The sequence below is a fragment of the Pteropus alecto genome, unplaced genomic scaffold, assembly GCF_000325575.1.
Source record: "Pteropus alecto unplaced genomic scaffold, ASM32557v1 scaffold53, whole genome shotgun sequence".
Lineage (NCBI taxonomy): Eukaryota > Metazoa > Chordata > Mammalia > Chiroptera > Pteropodidae > Pteropus > Pteropus alecto.
Genome location: NW_006434366.1, coordinates 1,968,861 through 1,987,545, shown reverse-complemented (window position 1 = coordinate 1,987,545; position 18,685 = coordinate 1,968,861). Strand labels below are relative to the sequence as shown.

General features: G+C 54.7%; 1 protein-coding gene across 1 annotated transcript in view; it reads right to left on the bottom strand.

The window, feature by feature from the left end:
• DOCK3 (dedicator of cytokinesis 3) overlaps positions 1–18,685 on the bottom strand; it is a 259,284-nt gene that overhangs the window by 17,491 nt on the left and 223,108 nt on the right. The window contains exons 33-43 of the mRNA XM_025044832.1: positions 17,407–17,433; positions 17,177–17,272; positions 13,727–13,787; positions 13,151–13,244; positions 10,786–10,934; positions 6,506–6,592; positions 5,139–5,243; positions 2,201–2,342; positions 1,004–1,170; positions 765–851; positions 152–331 (exon numbers count right to left, since the gene is read on the bottom strand). Of these exons, the coding sequence (XP_024900600.1) occupies positions 152–331; positions 765–851; positions 1,004–1,170; positions 2,201–2,342; positions 5,139–5,243; positions 6,506–6,592; positions 10,786–10,934; positions 13,151–13,244; positions 13,727–13,787; positions 17,177–17,272; positions 17,407–17,433 (1,195 nt within the window). The remainder of the gene's footprint in view (positions 1–151; positions 332–764; positions 852–1,003; positions 1,171–2,200; positions 2,343–5,138; positions 5,244–6,505; positions 6,593–10,785; positions 10,935–13,150; positions 13,245–13,726; positions 13,788–17,176; positions 17,273–17,406; positions 17,434–18,685) is intronic.

Below are 18,685 nucleotides of genomic sequence, written 5' to 3'. Positions count from 1 at the left end.
GAACTAGGGAGCGGGGAGCTTAAAGCCTCATCCCAGGGTATCCTCCAGCGGCTGTGGCAGGACCGGGGAGGGCGAGCTGGGTGGGCTGGAACCGCAGGAAGAGCAGCCCGAGGTCGCTCTCGCAGCCAGGCTGCCCTGTGGGCGGGCTCACCTCCTGGTAGCGGGCGATGCCTCCGTTGACCGCCGCGTCGATGACGCCGTTCAGGCACATGCTGAGCAGGCTGACGTTGCCATGCGCCTGCTTGTGCTGATACTGGCCGATCAGGGCCCGCAGCTCCTGGTTCTTATTCTCCACCACTTGGATGGCATTCTCCAGGGGACTCACCTCCACCTGGGGCACACGGCGCATGGTGTCATTGCAGGTACAATGATGACCCCCTCCCTCATCACAGGGACCTAAAACCTGTGATGCTGCTTCCCTGCTCTTGTCCCCGCGGACTTGACCCCTGGGGCCCTTTCCGACTTCCTCGCTGGCTTGTAACCGGGACATGCAGCTCTGGTTCCGCGTCAGAGCACTCTGGCTCCCTGACCTCGGCTCCCTCGTGTGTAAACTGGGCGGCTGAAAATACGAGCCGCCTGAGGGTGCTGTGAGGATTAAGTGGGAGAAGGTGTACGAGCCCCCAGCACGGGACTGGCGGCGGGAGCCCAGACCGGGCAGGTGGCCAGAGCGCACTCTTTTTTCCTTCAGTCCCTGGAGGAAGGTCCCCAAAGCCAGGGCTGAGGGAGCGGCTGTGAGTACCGGCCCCAGCTGAAACATCGCTCACCAGTTCCCTCCTCTCCACCTCGAACCACCGAGAGATGCCGGGCAAGCTGTGGGTCAGGGTCAGCGTGGTACGCTCGATCCACAGGCTCTGCAGGGAGGGCACAGGAAGGTACAGGCCATTAGGCAATTTCTGCCACACCCTGCCTGCTCGAAGGATGAGACAGGGATGAGTTCCCAAGAAAGTGGGGCTTGCCCTGGCTTCGCGATGAGCACTGCCCCAGCTTTCTTAGGTTTGTTCACCTTGAATTCATTCTCTTTGTCTTTGGGGCCTTTGTGAAAAGGCCTGTCGTACCGGAACTTCCTCACATTGTTGACCCGGTAGAAGCTCTTGACACGATCCGGGACCCGGTCCATCTGCAGGACATCCACGTAATCGGGAATGGGTGTCACCGCATAGATCTGCAAATCTGGGTGGGAAGTGAAGGGGCATCCGGACTTGCCAAAGAGCGGAAGCTGACTGGCTGGCCCATGCCATCCTCCTACGGAGAGGAGAGCACCGGAGCCCCCATTCCCTCGGGGCGGCGGCAGCAGCACCTCAGGGGTGGACCAGGCTCAGGCACAGCCTGACCAAACCTCCCGGCCTGCAGCCCTTCCCTGGGCGTCTCCTGAGCGCTCAGCTGAGCTGGGATGGCAATAGCTGAGTGTCCCCAGTACCCCTTTAACTCAGAAGGGGAAAGGGGTCAGGGGAATACAGGTGCCTCCCCCCGACAGGAGGGAGAAAATGGCCAAGGCATGGGCCTGCCCACTGTAGGTAAACTGTATTTACTGTAAAACAACTTTTAATAAAATACTCTTTGGGGTCTTTGTGGTAAAATAGCACACGGGAGTCCACTTGCCCTCCCCTCTCTGGAACAAGCTTGCACGGCCACGCGACGGTCATGTGGTCTCCAAGGAAGCTGTGTGGGGATGGGGGACAGGCCGGTGTTTGCACACAGACAGCCACGTGCCACTAAGACCACAGGCATGTCCCTCTTCTCCCCCGCTCCCCTGCCACATCCTGGAACCTCAGTCCTCCTGACAAATACCAGGGATAATGGCAAAGACACGTGGGAGCGCTACGGGGCGCAGAACTGGTGGTGTCCCCATGATAAGTCCCGGTGGGACCCCACATCACCCTGCGCAGTGACTGTTCCTGGTTGCCAGGAAGGCCCGTCACAGGACAGGGTGGGGACATGTAGCGGCCAGCCTGAGGGATAAAGGTCCTTCTGAAGGCCTGCTGACTCGCCCCCACCCCATGGCGGAGGGCATGCCAGGGCCTCCTCTGTGAGGCACAAGTGCCCTGCTAAGGGCAGGTTTAGTGATGAGGACATACTTTGGTTTAGGACTTCTGGGCGACCTAGCCTACAAGGCCAATGTCATGGCAGAGACGCAGCTGACTGGGTGGGCCTCACCTCCCTGGGCCCCGGCCTCCTTTCCCCACCAAGTGTCGAAAGATACACTGGGCCTCGCACTGCAGGATGGCGTCGTCGGGCTGGTTGGGGTGCTGCATGGCGACGGCCTGTGGGAACTCGCTGAGCATCCTCTGCTGGAAGGCCTCCAGCCTCTCGTAGTCATGGCCACGGCACACGTATTCTTTGTTCTGTCACGAACAGAAGAGCACACTCCAGGCCTTGCCGCGGCCCCACCTCCACGTGGTGTCCGTGGCGACTCGTGTCACAAACACGTCCTGGGAGCTCCGTGGCAGGCACGGGGCACGGCACTCAGTCCCTGTCCTAAGGGAGATGATGGTCGGTCGGGAAGAGAGAGGGACAGAAGGAAGAAGTGCGCTGGGACGTGGCAGTGGGGAGCAGGGCACGGGCTGCAGGACGCCTGGAGGGAGGGCGCCTTACCCAGGGCGGGCGCTAGGCGGCGAGTGGGAGCTTGGAAAGAGCCAGGCCTGAAAGGCGTCCTGGAAGGTCCACCTGGGTTCGCTGGGCAGAGAGGAGGGGGGAGGGCAACCTAAGTGGGGAGAGCGACAACAGGCAAGACAGGAAAAGGCGCAGCTGAAGAGAAGGTGCACAGGAGAACTGGTGGGAGGGAGACTGCGGGTGTGTGCCGTGGCCAGCTGGAAGGAAAGGCTCAGCGCTGCCCAGGGCCCGGCAGGTATTCAGTAGCGTTCACGGCAGCGATTCCTTTGCAGACGTGTCAGCAGAACACGCTGGTATCATTCTAAACACTTACTTCTTAAAGCCTCGTATTACATCACTTTTGGTTTGGGTTAGGTCTCATTTTTCTTCCCTTTGTGGACTGAAGTCGTGACAAGGCACCCTCAACCCTGCTGCTCTGTCCGCCTCACAGTTGGTCAAGAGTGAGTGGCTGGGGGAGGTTCCTTTGAAGCCCTCTGGTGACTTCTGTCTGCTTGCCCAGCTGCCTCGCCAGATCCACTTTGACAAAGTGGTGTCAGGCACTGGCAGCCCCTCCTGGCATGCCTTCGGAGGTAGAGAAAGAGGTCTACAGGGCCCGCCATATGCTTCCTGGTACAGGGATGACCACAGGCCGGGCCCTGGAGGACCTCGCCCTTTTGGGACAGGATTTGTAGCCCCCAAGCCCCCAGCTAAGGCTGGGCCGCAGGTCCAGATGGATCAGAATGCAAGGGCAACCCCAAGGTCAGAAGGAGCAGGAAGGACTCTTAAGTGGAGCAGACCAGTAGTCAAACGTCAGAGACATTTCTAAGTCCTTTGCTCGACATGGAGAACTGACAAAGAAGGTAATTACGAAGAAGTGGCCTTTTCACAACCACTCGCAGATGTCCGACCCTTACCAGTGTCTGTTCGTGGGTCAGATGAAGAGAAACAGAAATTCCTCTAAGAAGGGAGGGCTAGATGTTTTCCTGACTCTGCGCCCATCAGTAGGCAATCACGTTTGTGAAGTGGGGTAGGCAGATGGTCTAGAGAAACCAAGCCGACAGAGCTAAAGTAACCGATGACCTATGTGCTCAGGAGAGGCGAGGGAGCAGCCTGGCCTTCTGGGGAAGACCCAGCAGAAGGAAGGCGCACAGTGTTGACCTTGAGGCTGGTTGTTGGTTTCAAGTTTGCTCGGACGGGAGCCCCAGCCTCCCCCGTAAGACAGATCTGGTTGCCACTGCTTTAGACTCTGTCCTTGCCATCTACAAGGCAAACAGCTACCTCCTCTGGGACTTCTTCCATTTGCCACAGATGAAGCGAGCAGCTGAGAGAAGGGAGGTGGACATGCGGCTAGGCCGGGCTGATTTGCGGCATGAAACATGGCTCCTAGGGAATACTCCTTATGTGGAGACAGGGATGAACTGACAGGTGACATCTCCCAACAGCCCTTGTTACTCTCCTCCCTTACTGGCACCCTTGAAACCACGTCTGAACATTCAGACGGTCACTGCAAGCATCGTCTGGGTGGCTCGCGTGCAGGTTCTACACCAGGTCCCTGGGATGCTGATGTGCCCTGTGGCATAAGCATGGGGGACGGGAGCCGGGTCGAACCATGACGACTTCCTGTTTGGCAGGGACAGATGTGGGGACATCAGGGCCCAATTTTGTATCATACATCTAAAATAACGGTGTTTTGAAGTAAAATCGGGTATATGATATACAAATTGTGGGAGTTAAAAAAAAGAGAATAAAATGGCAACAAAGCATAATTTGCAAAGATGAAAAGAGAAAGAAATAAGTTACAGGGCCCAGAATTATTTGTTTGTCCAAGGACTTAACAGAGATGGTTTTGGTTTCTAACTCTTGTGCAATTCCTTCTTCTGCTCACCTCTGCCTCCATTGCTGTGAAATTATCTATGCCGATGGGGCAACAAACATGCCACTTGTAAAATGCCTGAGGTGAATGGTCCCTAGGGAGTGAAGGAGGCCTAGAGAATGAGGAGGTCTCTACTGACTCACCCTCTGCTGCCAGAACCGCTAGAACGAAATCACAGCTTTCTTAGGGGTCACGATTAGGCAGAGTGTGCCCACTGTCCCTGTCACTGTTACTGGTTCCTGCAGAAATCATTTTCCTTTTAGCCTGGAATGATGACTGCCCAGGAAATGTGCAAGCTGACCATCCTTACATCTGAAACGTGGTTAGCCTGGACTCTGTTGCTAGCAGACTGGCTTTTTTAAAGGAGCATTAAGCACAGTTGACCTCTGATGTGATACCAAGCTTATTACTGCTCACTGGCAGACCCTGGTCACTGCCTGTAGGAACCTGGTTGATTTGGTGGGAAAACCACCCTCACGTAGCTACAGAACAGTACAGTGGAGTAAAACAGAGTCTAAAGTAAAACCCAATGCCTTTTGTTGACTGGTCAGTCCTTCAAAAAAGAAGTATTCAGTAGACTACAAAGAAAGGTTCCAAAGAAAAAAAAGCAGACAGGCAATAAACGACTTCTGTGTATAGTATGATCTAAGTTGTCGTGACCACCTCACGGACTCACCCGGAGGAAGAAAGGAAACTTCCGGCCGTAGAAGCCGACCCGGAAGAACTCGGGCTCCAGGCGCTGCTGCTCCATGATGTTGTCGTAGTAGCTGGCTTCCATTTTCTGTGAATGAGAAAGGCAGTGGCCTTCAGGTGGGCTTGACCACTAGTGGCGTTCAAAGCAAGTCGTCCCAGGCCCAAGTACACATTGTCTTTTGGAAAGAGGACACAGCGACTCAGTCTAGTGAGCCTGAGAAGTGAGCCCCAGAGAGCTGCATGAGGGAGGAAGCCCTCCTCCCCCGCCGTCATCTGACAGCGGCATGGGACAGGCCTGCCCCTGTTGCCCAGACAGGCTGTTCTGTGCGGCTTCCCAGCGGGTGGACTTTGCTCCACGGAGACCCAGGCTTCCCACACGTTCAGGTCACACGTTTAATACGTATTTAACAAATTTTGTTCCCTGGGAATTTTCAGGTTTCACTGGTATCAGTACACCGACTGACCTGGGCTGCTGCTGCTGACAGGAGCTAAGGGCAGTTCTCAGCACCGCTCTGCACCAGTGCAACCATATTGCTTTCGTTCATCTCTCATCTGACTAAAGATGCTAGCAGTCAGTGAGGAAGGCCCAACTGTCAGCATCGCTGGTACTGGTTCCAATTTAGGAGATTTTAAACTTTAAAAGTTGAACTAATATCCACAATGTCTGGCATTTCCAAGGTTGGGAAGAGTTTTAGTCTGGGCTGACCTGGCTTCACGTTCAGAAAAATGCACCGAACGCCGACTGGAAAGAGAATTCTAATGCACTCAGTCCAGTCGGCCTGCAGGGAAATCGAAGCCTTCCAAGTCCAGTCGGGAAGCCGCTGCAAGAGGGCCATGTCAATTACACAGGCCCAAATCCTGACTGGGGTCGGGGACACAGCAGGGCTAGCTGCGCTGCCAAGGGTGCAGGCGGAAGGCGAGCCGAGACTGCTGGCCTCTCTCTGCCGACGAACCTGGCACCTGTTAGGACTCAACCCCTGCACCAGACCTTACAAAGTTTCAGACGAAGCACCCTGGACACAATCCTCTCAGGAAGAGCTTCTTCGTGAAGTTAGGCGGCCTCCTCCTCGTTGAAACCCCCACCCGATCCTGCATTTGCTGCTTCTCTCTCCCCCTCTTCCCGCTGGGTACCGGTGGCCCCTGGGGTCTGGATCATACAGTTGTTGGTAGATGTGTTTTGGTTCCCTAGCCAAACTGCGAGGGTCTCGAAGGCAAACACCTCGGCCTCTGCGCCTCCTGTAATGCCCACAGCTGGAGCCAGGGCTGGGCCTGCAGGGAAGGCTCACTCAGAAACTGCCGCCAGGAGAGGCACCTCCCATCAGCGGTGGGGCGGGAAGGAGGCAGGCTCACCCGAATCCAGCTGAGGCTCTGATAATCGTAGAGGCTCTCGTACTGACACGCCAGTTCCCTGCACAGTGGGATCCCAAACTCCCAGCTCTGCGGCAGAAATAGGAACAAGGTTTCAGCACCTCGGGCATCTCAGGACGGCCCGAGCCCGCACCAAACACATCCGAGGGCGCAACCAGACGCCTCTTGCGACCCGCACGTCACGAAGAACATATGCTCAAAGCCAACGTGCAGGGAACGTGCAGCACTTCGGCGTTCTAGCACAGCCTTCGGGTTTCTACTGAGAGGTCTCCTGAGAGGTCTCCGCCTTCCAGAGGCGTCCCCCACCCGCCCCCGACCACCTTGTCACAGACAGGCGCCTCCCACCCATCCTGTTGCACCACTCTGAAGCTATCTTACTTAAAAGCGGGATTTGTTTTTGTTGTATTAACCTGCATGAGGTCAGGGACCCTGTTTATTGACTTCATCTCCAGAATCTGGAACAGTGTCAGGCATGAGCAAGCACTCAATAAAGATTTTTTTAAATAAAGGAACCAGTCACTTTTAAATTAAGATCATTTAAACTTGGAAATGGAAACCAACAGGAAGTGGCCACCCGAGGACTTGGCGGTAGGCCTGACAATTTCCTTTATACGAAGACTCGATCTTACAGCAGGCTTTAGAGGGTCCTCGCCTCCTCAGGCCCCGGGCTGTTTCTGTAGTGTGGCTCCTGTCATGGTGACAGGCTGAAGCGACCTTCTCTAAGGGGCATGTTGTCCATTTCTTCTCTTTAGTACAGAGCTTTCTCTCTTGGCTAGATTGGGAATTATTGGTTTCTTGATATTTTAGACGGGTTCTTCTCTCTAACTTCTAAATACTCATTAAGATTTTTATATTATATGAAATTTTAAACATATAGGAAAACAGAACAGAAGAATGAACTCCAGCCTTAACAATGACCAACTCATGGCCAGTCATGTATCATTCCTGCCCCATCCACTGACTCTTCCCCACAGTTTTTAAAGCAAATCTCAGATATCATAGAATTATACCCATACGTATTCCAATATAAATGTTTAAACAATAAGGACTATATTTTTAAAAAATGCTATTTGAAAGAGCATCAGGGAGAAGGACAATACTTCATTCGGGACTGCGTTTCCCCCCAAAAGCATGCTCTTTCTATCCTTTGAGGTGATTATTGCCATATGGATTGAAACTGCAGGACCAATGAAAGAGGTTGAGACAAACCAAAGAGAATTTTAGATAGACCTTGGCTCCCTGCCCTAATGCAAGGCCTCTACCCTAGGGCACCAGAAAGACTCTCACGCCCTACGTTGCAGCTTTCATGGGGCACACGTCTGTCCTCTCCCCGACTCTAAGTGCTGCTTGGGCAGGTTTCACAAGGGCCCACAACAGGGTCTGCCTGGCAGGCAGCTAGTTAGGCCACTGAGCTGTGTGCAGATTTTCGTCCCGCCTACCAAGAGTGCCCTGTGGGGATGGCTCATGCAGGTGATGAGGGCCCCGTGTGGGCTAATGGCGTGCTGCCTGCCAGAGTAGCACCCAGTAAAGCAGGTCTTGTCCCCTACTGGGATTGGTGCTCATCACCTTGTTGGCAGCTCTGCCCTAATTTGCAGCCCTGCTGCTCCGAGCCCTCCCCCGCCCCCGATGAGCTTTGCAGGGAGCCAGGACCAGGAGTGTGAAGACGGTCTGCCAGCCTTGAGGGTTGTGCTAGGAAACGAGTTGGTCTTGGGGTTTGGGGAGCTGCCTCCACACAGAGAAGGGAATGTGCTACAGGTACCATGCATCCAGTTTCCTTACTTCTGGCAGGAGGTAAAGCAACTCTAAAACTCCTTACCAGTCTTGAAATCCAATCACTCTACCAGCTCTGGCAGATGTGAACTGCCTTGTTACCCATCCGACAGGGATGGCACAAAAGTCGCACTGACTTAGGGCTCACTCTCATCAAATTGGAAAAGAAGGTAAATCCTGGGGCTCCAGACAGCAGTCTTTGTACTTCCTTTACACACAACGTATTAGAAGCAAAAGACTTTATTTCTTCCGAGGAGCATGCGCAATAGCCGTCCTCAGGAGGAGAGCCCAAGCCCAGCCCACAGAGAAGGCTGGTCCTCTGATGGTCTGTCGGCCAGATAAACAGGGGCCGGAGGCCTCTGTCCAGCTCCCCGTCCTGTCTGTTCCCTTTGCTCTGCGACGAAGGACTAGCTCGCATCTTCACACCTCCCCTGCCTTCTTTCGACTCCCGCTCTGCCACACCTGCCTTTGGAGTGTCCCTCTCTCCTTATCTGGCCCAGGAGAGATGGCCTTCTGTGGACCAGAGTCTGATTCGCCCTGGTGCAGCTTCCTGGGTTAACCACTGCCCACTGGAGGGAATGGCTTAGGGCGAGGCTGTGGTCACAAGGTGAACTTCTGTCTCAGTCCCTCTTGGAACTCAGGAAATAAACACGGGACCAAAGGCGACTGGGCGGCCTAAGGCCGATGACAGAGAGGCTGGCAGTGTGTGAGAGAAGGGCCGGTGGGCCCGGGTTGCGAGGCAGGGCGTGCTGGCGGTACTGAGGGCCAGAACCCCTTCGCCTGCCCCTCCCTGGAGCCTCTGCTTTTCTTGCCCTCCTCCTGCTGCCAAGAAGCCTACGGGGGCGCCTCCCCTGCAACAGCCAGGCTTGGCTTTTCTGGAGCTATTTTTTAAAAAACCCCAAATACTTTCAAGTAAAACTGATTAGCCCTACCCATTGGTTCTATCAAGTATCAAGCAAGGCACAGAAACAGAGTTGGCCTTCTGTCTGAGCCCAAAAGAATGAATGTGCTGAACACCCTTTTGAGGATGAGCTCATGAAAAGGCTCACTGAGGCCTCTGTACGCAGCACAGAACCTGCGCCCCCAGCGGCTCACAGCAGAGACAGGTTGCTAGGAGCGGGGGCTCCCAGAGAAGACCCGTCTCCCCTCCCTCCCACTCACAGCACTCAGGCAGGGTTTGCGTATCGGTCCCTCGTCCATACTAAGGTTGAAACGCGCTTTTCTAAACACTTCTGCAGTGTGGGCTAAGGAGGGGCCGTTAACGCTCACACGCCCCACCGGGAGGTCTGATTAGAGGGAGGCCCCTCCCTGCTCTGCACTCCGCCCTGGGAAAGCAAAAAGAACGAATACACTGACCGCGCGGGCCACTCACACCAGGCTCATGCCATCTCCTGCGAGCGTGGTGGGCTTGCCGGGCATGTGGGTAAGTAGAGGCACCAATGGGCTGTGTGCCAGGACGAAAGGCCTCAAAGTGTCTTTGTGTGGGGCCCTAAGTGCAGCCCAGGACCCACAAGACAGGGAGGCTTTGGGCCAGCACCGCAGGTCAGGAGCCTCTGGCTGAGGCCCGAGCATGGCCTCCTTTCTGGGCTAGGCTGCAGGTCCTGCGGTTTCGGCAAGGTCCTTGCTGACTGGTGCATTCCCTGCTTGGTGAATGTCTCTGATAAACGCAGACGTCTCCTATGTTATGTAAAACCGACAAATGTCTTCTGACTTACGGGCAAAAGTCATTAATGTTTAAATTTTTATTATGATGAAAAAACTCATTTTAAAAAACCAATGTCCATTCAAGTTAGGAGCTCAGCCACTATAGTTCCCTGAATGAGCCTATTTTAGTTTTTAAAACTAAGCTGAGTAATGAAGGGACAGCTTCAACAATTTTAGATGCCAGCCTTTCCAGTGTGTGGCCGGAGGGCCCAGGGAGCGCTCCCAGAGACGGGAGCGGATGGCCGGGCAGGCCCCAGAGGCCTGAAGCGATGCTGACCATGCCTGCCAATCCCATGGCTTCGAGTCTGGTGGAGGGTGAGCCCCGTGAGAGGAGCCTAAGCTGGGCTGTGAGGAAGAGATCCGGACGAGAACATGGACTGGTAGCAGGCAGTACCGCACTCCCTGGCTAGGATTCCAACCCATTCATTTGACAGCTCATTTTAGACGGCGAACTAGGAAGCCACAGCAGTTAAGTGAGTCTAGTGAGTAGAACGGGGGCCCAGGAGCCCTGCTATAATAGCATTAGCACTCGTAGCTGTGAAAAGCTGCCACGTGGGGTTGTCTCTTACACCCCCGATCTGGAACTGGCCTCCGAGCCACAGAATTCAGCTGGGTTTTATTTTTCTTCAGGGAAAAACATGCTGCCTCCAAATCTGATGCACACACATGGGCGTCCACCCATTCACCACCCCGCACACCACCCTCCACAGCTGCTGCCGTCCCTACAACGTCGAGAAGCCGCGCATCACACAGGGGTGGGGGCCCGAAGGCTTGCCCGGCGGCCGTACCTTGCCTTTGTTGAAGTAGTGGATGACCTTGCGACACAGCCCCTCTTTCCGCTGCCACTCAGGCTGAGACGGGTAGTGGAGGAATTCCCGCAGGGGCCGCTCCTCCCACTGCAGCAGCTCGCAGTAGAGGAGCAGAGTGAACGCAGCCTCTGTGGGGACAGGCAATAGGGAGGTCCGGGGGGCTGCGCTGAGCGTCATAGCACATGTAGCCCCGGTCAGGGACACTGGATCCCAAAGGTGAGACAGAGGGGCTTCCCAGCCAGCCAGGAACCCTTGACCATGGCAGGAAGGAGCCAAAGGCCCTGGCAGACACCTTCCTCCACAGGTGAGCCTGGTCTCACCTGTTCTGGGCTCCAGGTAAAGTACGGCCCAGCTACCTGAAAGTCTGTGCACAGGGTGCCTTGCTTTGGGAGACACGGACATGTCAGAGAGAACTCTTGGGTCCCTTTTTGCTCAACTGACTAGAGCTTTCTTTCTGAGCTTATGCGAACTGGCTCACAGGGATGAGCACTGGCCAAGGGTTCTCTCTGCCCTCCCTAAGCCAGCTTCAACGTCTCTAGCTCCATTTTCTGATCTCGGCATGGCCCGGAGGTGCTTTCTCACCTCTGCTGCTTCTGAAAGACCAGAGGGGAGAGGTGTGAATGGTGGTACATTTGTGACGGGCCTGGAGCCAGAAGCTCTATTCCTGGGGGAACCTGGAGCTGATGGTGGACCTGGGGCACAGGCCAGCGACGGCTTACCCTCTACGTGGAACAGTTGGGGAGGGTTGTATGAAACGGCAGCAGCTAAGCCCCGTGGCTCCCCGAATCTCTAGGAATGCAACGCACTGAATTACAGCCGCTGATTAGGGCCCTCACTGCGCCATCTGCTCGTCCTGTTCTAGTTGCTCCTTTTAGCGGCGTCTCCTACCACAAAGCTAAACGGAATCGGCGCTCGCTTCTGTCTGGCCTTTAAGGCCCTATTCAAGTCTGTCCCCACGACTACGAAGAATCTCGTTTCTGATTATTTTGTGACCCACTTCCAATTTCAGCCAGGCCCACTTGTTTGCAGAGATGCTCCCGGCTCCTCCTTACCCCTGCCTCTCTGCCTGTCCTCTGGCCACGGGACCCTCCTGCTCTGAGATGCACATGCCTCCTTGCTGGATCTGGGAAGACCTCTATCTCTGGAGACAAGCCCCTGAGGCACTCAAGACCTACCTTTAGAGCCTAGGAAACAATATATTCTTTCCAGATGTCATTCCTGAGGTCCCTAGAGACAGGCCGGCACCCCCTCTAGTCCAAACCCCTGAACTAGCCTCTCAGTCATGACCCTGTCCTCCAAGAGTTTAGTAAATGCCGCCACTGACACACAGAGTTCACCAAAGTCTACCACTTCGCTACCTCGCAGGGGGTCGTGGGTGGATGGGGATGCGAAGAATGACAGATGCAGCCCGGTCATCAGATTTAATTCTTGCCAAGCTGGGCTGTCAGAAAAGGTGGCATCTGTGCCAAACACTCTCTAACATCTAGAGATAAGGAAAAAAGCTTCTGTCTTTCTATAATCCATTTAATTCTAGTAATGTGTATGGATAAGAATAGCCCGAATTTCTTGGTCTACCACATAAATTTAAGTTGTACGGCCCAAGGGCTAAGATGTAGTGGTTGGTCGCCACAGTGAAGAAGGGACTATTTGGGGGGAACTATGGTACCAGGTGATCAGGCAGGACACACATGCACACACATACCCTCCTGACTCATAGTGGTGCACAATAAACAGCATGTAACAGGCACACTGAAATGCTTTTAAATTTGTTCTACTAGTAAAGGCCTTAGTACCGGATTACGTTGTGGGTACGATGGAAGGCCTGTCAGAAAGTAGATGATCACTCTCCACACTCGCCGTGGAGAGCTCACTGTGGGCTGCTGTGTAGCTGCAGGGGAAGAGCCCAGACTGCATGGCAGGTGGGCCAGAGCATTCTAGATGTCCCCGGGGTAGACAGATGTACCCGTGCTATGGCCCCGCTCAGTTCCAGCTGCACAGACTCTAGGAAAGGCTCTGCTGATGGGCGACAGCGAGCTCAGGGTGCTCTGAACCTGGCCCAGTAGAATGTGGACGTCACCTTTGAGGGCTCAGAGCAGGTGAATAGGAGGCAGGGAGAAAGGAACCGCCCAGGCAGCCGAGGTCATGGCACAAAGGTCCAAGTGGGCATCCCGCCTGCGCTCCCTCAGCCACGTTACAGAGGAGCTGAGGGAAAGGAGTGAGGGGAGGGGCGCAAGGCCCCAGCTCCGTGCAGAGCTGGCGGACACCAGTCCAGGCCCTTAATGCCAGCTGTGCATATCCGTCCAGTCTACCCTCTCGGAGACGTGGCCCTCCCTCTCCTGCTCACCTGTGTAGTTTTCGGCCTGCAAATGCATGTCACAAAGCTTATGGATGTAGCGAATGTACATCTCTTCTTTGTTAATCTCCGATTTGTAAAAGTTCTGTAAGAAAGAAGGAAATACACATAAAGATGGGAGAGGCTGCCACCCACAAAGGCCATACCAGAGCTCCAGGGAGCTGGCTAGAGCCCCAGGTGTGCTGGACGGGACAGGACGGCAGGCCGAGGACACCTGCTGGGGGTGAAGCCACTGGCAGGCCTGTGGGAGCCCTGAGGAGTGAGAAAGCAGAAGAGTGCCTGGGGAGTGGGGGTCAGGGCAGACTGGGAACTGGGGTATGTCGGGCTGGTGGGGCCTGGCCAAGAGGCCAGGCTAGAGCTCCGTCTAAAAGAGCAGCTCATTTCATGTCTTTCCCAAGAGGGAATGTGACCGAAGAGAGCAGGGCTCCAGGGTGCCGGTAGTGGGGATGATGTCCTGACTCGAAGTCTCAGGCTTCCAGCCGCGGGCTGCGGGAAGGCCAAGCCAACCGCAGGGCAGGACGGAAATGGCTCTCCTGGGCGGACAGAGGAGGAGCCCGTGCCTCTCACCATCAGGTTAACAGTGCAGCCGATCTTCTTGTTCTCCGTCTCCTCTCCTTTCATGCAGTCCCTGGAAGTGAGAGCACAGATGAGTGTCCCCTGGCTCAAAGGAGTGTTACCGAGGCATCCGTGTGACCTAACCCCAGACCGGAATGCCCTCCACAGATGACAACTGTACTGCGAGCTCTTGGCCCACTCCGAGGGCTCGGAGATCTCTGGTCCACTGAACCCCTGGTTTGGTGGTGGAGTGTGGAGCCCAGATGCTACAGCAGGGTCCTCAGCACAGAAGACTGTGTCAGCAAAGGAGGAGGTTGAAACCTTAGGTTCCCAAAAGCAGAGGCACCGAGCTTTCCTTGAAGGTCAAGTTCTATTTTATAGGACAGAGTTAAACAGAACCAAGATGCTCAATTCCAGGGACCCAGCTTCAAAACTGTGGCCACAGCCACCACAATGTGGCGGCCACGTTCACCGCCTCGCTGGCCTTCTCCCTACGGTCTCTTTCCTGTGTGCTGATCTTTGGGGTCCCTTTGCCTGGATGCAGGGCCTTGGAGCTTCTTTCTGAGGTAGGGGTGGCCTCGGCCGGGGCTGAGCTGCATTCATGCTGACAGGGTTGGGTATAGAAGGGATCTAGGCTGGCCCAGAACATGGGACCACTGAAAACGATCCTTCCCAAGGGAGAGAGGGGACGTTCAAAGCCAAGCTCCCCCGGGCAGGGGCAGAGGCCTGGCACAAGGAGATGAAGGAGAATGAGAACCAGACCAGTGGATCCGGCAAGAAGCCTCCTGTACACAGAGCCAGCCAGAGTCCCATCTGCCTGCTGCGTCTCTGTGTGTGATGCCCCCTCTGCTCTGGGGAAGATACAGCTCCTTGTGCAGGTGTGTGTCAGCAGCTCTGGGAAAAAGCCACTAAGAGAATTCATGGACCACCAGGGTCGGGGGGAAAGCATGTCTTGGCTTTGCTCCACTGACAGGCACGGGGTCCGGTGAAGGACTGTGAGTTGGGAGCCCCAGTGCAAGTCACTGAGCCTCTGGATGGTCACTGGACAAACTCAGTTATCTCTACATTCCTAGCTGCATCCCAACACCAAAGGGATGTCTTCTTTAAGGTGACTTCTTTGAAAGAAAAGAATAGCGAAAACCCACACCACTGTCACGTTGTTCCGCAAAGCCGAGTCTCTGTCCTCCTCCGGCACGCTGCTGTTAGAGTCGGCAGCATTGTGGGGTTTGGGACCAAAGCCCTTCTTTCTAGGTTTCCCTTGTCAGCACTTTCGCCCCATAAGGCATCTGGTTCTCTTGCAGCCAGACACGGGGATCCTGAAGATGCCACTGCAGAACCTGTCCTTCAGTGCTAGCAAGGACAGGAAACTGCTATGACTTTTCAAGAGGAGTGAACCTGAGGGCCAGATGGCCAACTTGTTCCAAGCAACCCACAAAGTGGCAGGAGGCATCTGCCTCTCCAACAAGTTGCTCCCGTGGAGGGCAGTGAGACCTCACCTAGCTCCTCTGGCATTTAATGGTTTGCTTTTTCTAGAAAGTAGCTGAAACATTTACCAGGCATCACCTTCTGTCTGGCCATAACCGGAAATTCACGGCCAAATCAATTAAACAGAAAAGCGATGGCCTCAACACGGATGGCGGGGCATCCCTACACACCTGGGCCCAGCACCGCCTCTCCCGACCCCTGCAGCGGGCCCTTCTCTTCTGTGCGGCTACTCAATGGAGAGAACACCTTTTAAAGCTGACTTGGGAGCGGCCACTGCTCCTTCTTTCACTTTCTCTGGAGGATGAGCGGGGAAGATTCTGCTGAAAGAGGCTTCCGAAGCATGTGGCAGTGGCAGTGGCGGCGGCTGTGCCTAGACCAGGTGGCCGGGCAGCCCTCGGTGAGAGAGGAGGGGCCCAGGAAAGGCGGGCTCTCTAACCTCCAGTCGTCTCTTCCAGGTGGAGGTTCCACTTAGTGCCCCGAGGGCCTGGCAACCCCAGCTCTGTCCCTGTCTGTTGAGGGCACCAAGAAAACCCTGGGAAACACGGCTGCTACCAGCGAGCATTTTCATATCCGACACAGAACGTTAGGGATTCATGGGGAGCTGAAGGCATGAACGGCAACGGTGGGGAGGTGCTGCTGAGTGACTAAGGGTCCTGCAGCCTGAAACTGAGACTCACGCTACTCCAGGTCACTCTGGAGTACCATCTATTGATTATTTACATAATCGATGTATATAATTTTTAGCTTTAATAATTATTTTCTTAGTTTTTGTTGAACTAAACTGCATTGGAGCAGAAGAAGAGAAGTCCCTGGATCCTGCATGGTCTTCTAGAAACTTTATCCAATCAACCAATACGTACTATATACCTGCCAGGGACCATCAAGACTCTATGTAGGGGACCAGGGAGATAAGGACAAGGTCCCTGTCCTCAGGAAGCTGGCTCTCTTCTGTTGGGTGAGTCAGAAGGGGGACAAATGATCATCATCCGAGGTGACTCATACTCTGAAAGAGGTGTGAGGGGAGAGCCAGCGAAGCTCTCGTCTGGAAAAGCCCGAAGGGAAGGATGTGAGTGGTGACGACACGGATGGGGAGATAGGACATGGCTCTGGAGTCAGATAGATCTGGGTTCAAATCCTGTCAATGGCACGTCCTGCCAATGGTGTTTCCTCATTGGTAAAAATAAGGGTCACCCTTCAGGGCTGCTTATGAGATTAGAGACAATGTAAAGCACAGGGTATATTTTTAATGAACGGGAACTATCATAAGCATCATGGTGTTTCCTTTATGCTAATAAGGAGCAACGCTGGGAGGCTGGGGTGCAGAGCATGGGTATTGGGGGCCAGCAGGAGATAGGGACAGAGAGGTGAGCAAAGGCCAGTTTATGAAGGGCCTCTGATGCCAGGTGTAACAGTCTGAACTTGGCGTTGTAGGTACCATCACTGAGACAAGAAAGGGAGGAGAATAAAATTGGTTTCGGCCATGAGTCTGAGTTGCTTGTGCAAGGAAGGCAGAGAGGCAGCTAGAACTAGGCCTGGAAGCCTACAGAATTAAGTTCTGCTCTTTCTGGAAGGCCACGGTGAAGCGGGCCGGCCTTCGGTGAATGCTGCAGTGAGGAAGAGGGCAGAGTCTGCCCATCCTCCCTCCTGCCTGGTGGCAGGTGCAGGAGAGACTAGGGATAGGGTGTGGACAAAGGAGTCTCTTATCCTAAAAGGGGCTCTGACCCATAAGGCCCAGGAATAATGGGCGGACAAAGGAGTCTCTTATCCTAAAAGGGGCTCTGAAAAGGCCACCTGTGACCGCATAAGGCCCAGGAATAATGGGCTGAAGCTCACACAAGCACAACTGTGCTACGGGAAGAGGGGATGCTGAAGACACGAGCACATTCCTCAGAATTCCAGCTTTAAGGTCAAGAGGTACCTTACTTGGTGGGGAGTGTACCCTGACCAGAGAGAAGTCTGGGGTGTGTGAGACGATACCTGTAGTCAAGAAGGCGTTCCATGAGGCGGGTGACTGACGTCACGAAGGAAATGCCGGTCTCACGCCAGGTTTCCTGTTCGACCTTCTCCAGCAGGCTATCGGTGGAAGAGTGGGGGAAGCGAACACAACACGGAGCTCGTGAGCCTTCCCGGGCAAAAGAGCGAGGTCCCGAGGCCCTGGGGCCTGTGACGGATCTAGAGACGGCAGACTTACCACACTGCAGTCTCACCTGGGGTAGGGCCCAAACAGCTGGGTTCTACTCCATGCAGCAGAAAGCAAAGACAAGGCAATTACTGAAGTGGCAGCAACACATTCATAAATCTCCCAGTTTCCTGTACAAGCCCCTAAGAGCGCCACTGAACCGAGGGTGGGGTTTCAAAGCCCCGGCCCCTTTGTCTGTACACTGCGAGGTCTGTTCTGGAGCAGCAGCCAAGGAGGAGCCCACCGAGGGCTGGATCTGGCCTTGCCAACTGGTGGACTGCCTCCATCCCTGCTTAGGGCCATCCTCGGCAAACATACAAACCAGTCTTTTGGTGTAAAACAAGGGAAAGATTCCCACCAGTCTTGAGGGCCCAGCACGAGGGACAGTGAGCAAATTCAGGAGCTACGCCCAGCCATTTCCACTGTCGGGATGCTTCCACGCAGTGTGCCAGAGCCAAGAGCTAAATGCCCAGGTCCTCTTCTTACTTGCCAGCCCAGGCTTCTGGTACCCCAGGACGGCCTCTGACTTCCCCAAGAGCCTGGCTTCTGAGATCCTCTGCCTTCCCATGGGTCTCTCCTGAATCCTTTCCACACTGCCCCTCGCTCCCTAAGGTCTTGAAAGTCACCTGGTTTGGCAGGCCCAGCTAGGGGCCCACCACTGGGGACTCATGCCCTCAGCTGGCTGCTGATCATGCTGCTGTGACGGTGATGATAACTGTCATCACCTGCACAGAGCACCCGGTCTGAGCTGAGACTTCTGGGAAAGTGAGTGTTTCCCATGTGACCCGTGCGACTAGACAGCAACGGCAGGACTGTCGGCTCTGTCTCTGAGCTATGTCAGCAGCCCCCAGACTATGGTCCACGGAGCTCTGCTGTCCTGGGGACAGGGCGAGCTAGTCTGAGCGAGCATGCACGAAGCGCTGGTCACTACACCTCCTTTTGGAAACTTCTCACATCTTTCTGCACTTTAAAGGCTTGGAGAAATCCTACGACACAGAGGCCGGTTTGGCTTCGTTTAACTGAGTCTTCTAAACCCATCAGCCCACGATCCTCGCTTCTCCTTTTCCCAGCGAACCTACAATCACCTTCCCCGAAACATGAAACACGAAACACGAATTGGGAAATGCTGTTTCGTGCTATCAGTGGCCGGTCGGTTCTCAGACAGGATTTTAGAAGAGTTTATGAAACACTATTTGGTCAGGTAACTAGTGATCGCAAGCTATTTTTGTCCTTCTTCCTTTGTAGCAAGGTCATCCATCTGTCAAAGGCTTAGAAAGAGAGTTCTCTGCCTTAATTCCATAATTAGA